Below are 1,526 nucleotides of genomic sequence, written 5' to 3' on the forward strand. Positions count from 1 at the left end.
TGTAGTAAAATCTCACTTTTCAGAGCAAAGCACAATGTATAATTTCCCTACACTATGCCCATATTAGTAATGTATGCATCTCAAAGCCTTGATGAAATATAGCTGAATCTAGGAAAATAAATCTGCCATGGCTTCATTTTAACCACATGCCAGTACTCTTTTGATGTTAAAAATCTCATGTTGTAGTTAAAAAGCAGAATTATGGTAAATGGCTATTAAAAGAACTTATAAATATATTCATTCATCTCATCCAGCCAATATAAGAAACTTGTGATCTTGGAAAAGTAAACTCATTAAACATATGGAATTTGTTTTATCTTCAGGTGAAGATCAAAATTCTAATATTACAGCTACAGAATTTGTTCTCTTAGGATTTTCTGATGTCCCTCATCTCCAGTGGATGCTGTTTGGAATATTTTTGCTCATGTACTTGACTATTCTGATCTGCAATGGCATTATAATGCTGCTAACAAGAACTGATCCTGCTCTGCAGACCCCTATGTACTTTTTTCTCAGCAACTTTTCTTTTGTGGAAATCTGCTATGTAACAGTCACAATCCCAAGGATGCTCATGGACCTTTGTACCCAAAAAGGGACTATTCCCTTGTTTTCCTGTGCTGTACAACTCTGTTTTGTCATCATGCTTGGAGGTATGGAGTTCCTCCTCCTGACGGTCATGGCCTATGACCGTTATGTGGCCATTTGCAACCCTCTGCACTACCCCCTGGTCATGAACAATAAGGTCTGTGTGCAGCTTGTGGCTGCTTGCTGGATCAGTATTATTCCAGTTGTGACTGGACAAACTTATCAAATTTTCTCTTTGCCTTATTGTGGATGTAACAAAATTAATCACTTTTTTTGTGACATCCCCCCACTACTCAAGCTTGCTTGTGGAGACACATTTGTGAATAATTTAGCAATCTATGTTGCTTCGGTGGTGTTTATCATGGTTCCTTTTCTGTTGATTATTGTCTCCTATAGCAAGATTATCTGCAACATTCTAAAACTGTCATCAGCAGGAGGAAGGTCGAAAGCCTTCTCCACCTGCTCATCTCATCTTATAGTTGTGGTTTTATTCTATGGAACAGCTACTATTACATATGCACAACCACAATCAAACCAATCAGAAAGCATGGGGAAGCTGCTGTCTCTTTGCTACACCATTTTGATCCCATTGTTGAATCCCATTATATATACACTACGGAATAAGGACATCATGGTAGCACTAAGAAAATTACAAACTAAGTTATCAACATATGGGAACACTTAAAATTACAGAAATGGTTGCTTTATATTATTTACATGCTTTTTTATATTATTTACATGCTTGTATAGCACATAAGAATTGTTACCATTATTTCTGAAATGTCCAATTATAGTAATTAATATTATATCTCATGTCAAGTGAACTTTGTTTGACAAACTTTAGTTAAGTAGTCCTATAGTAATCCAAAAATAAATTAAAGCAATCTTTAATTTCAGGAGTCAACATTTTAGCACAAGGGAATAGAGTATAATGAGATTCT

The 1,526-nt window shown here is 35.6% G+C and overlaps 1 protein-coding gene across 1 annotated transcript; it reads left to right on the top strand.

Annotated features, from left to right (window-relative positions):
• The first annotated feature begins 301 nt into the window (after window positions 1-301).
• Window positions 302-1,270, top strand: LOC102909117 (olfactory receptor 10AG1-like). Its single transcript, XM_006989731.2, has one exon. It carries the CDS (start codon window positions 302-304, stop codon window positions 1,268-1,270), a length of 969 nt encoding a protein of 322 aa, XP_006989793.1.
• Window positions 1,271-1,526: the final 256 nt, after the last annotated feature.

The sequence above is a fragment of the Peromyscus maniculatus genome, chromosome 4, assembly GCF_049852395.1.
Source record: "Peromyscus maniculatus bairdii isolate BWxNUB_F1_BW_parent chromosome 4, HU_Pman_BW_mat_3.1, whole genome shotgun sequence".
NCBI lineage: Eukaryota > Metazoa > Chordata > Mammalia > Rodentia > Cricetidae > Peromyscus > Peromyscus maniculatus.

Excerpts from the sequence above, each read along its gene's own strand:
- LOC102909117 (XM_006989731.2), top strand. The coding sequence starts at position 302 with ATGGAATTTGTTTTATCTTCAGGTGAAGATCAAAATTCTAATATTACA.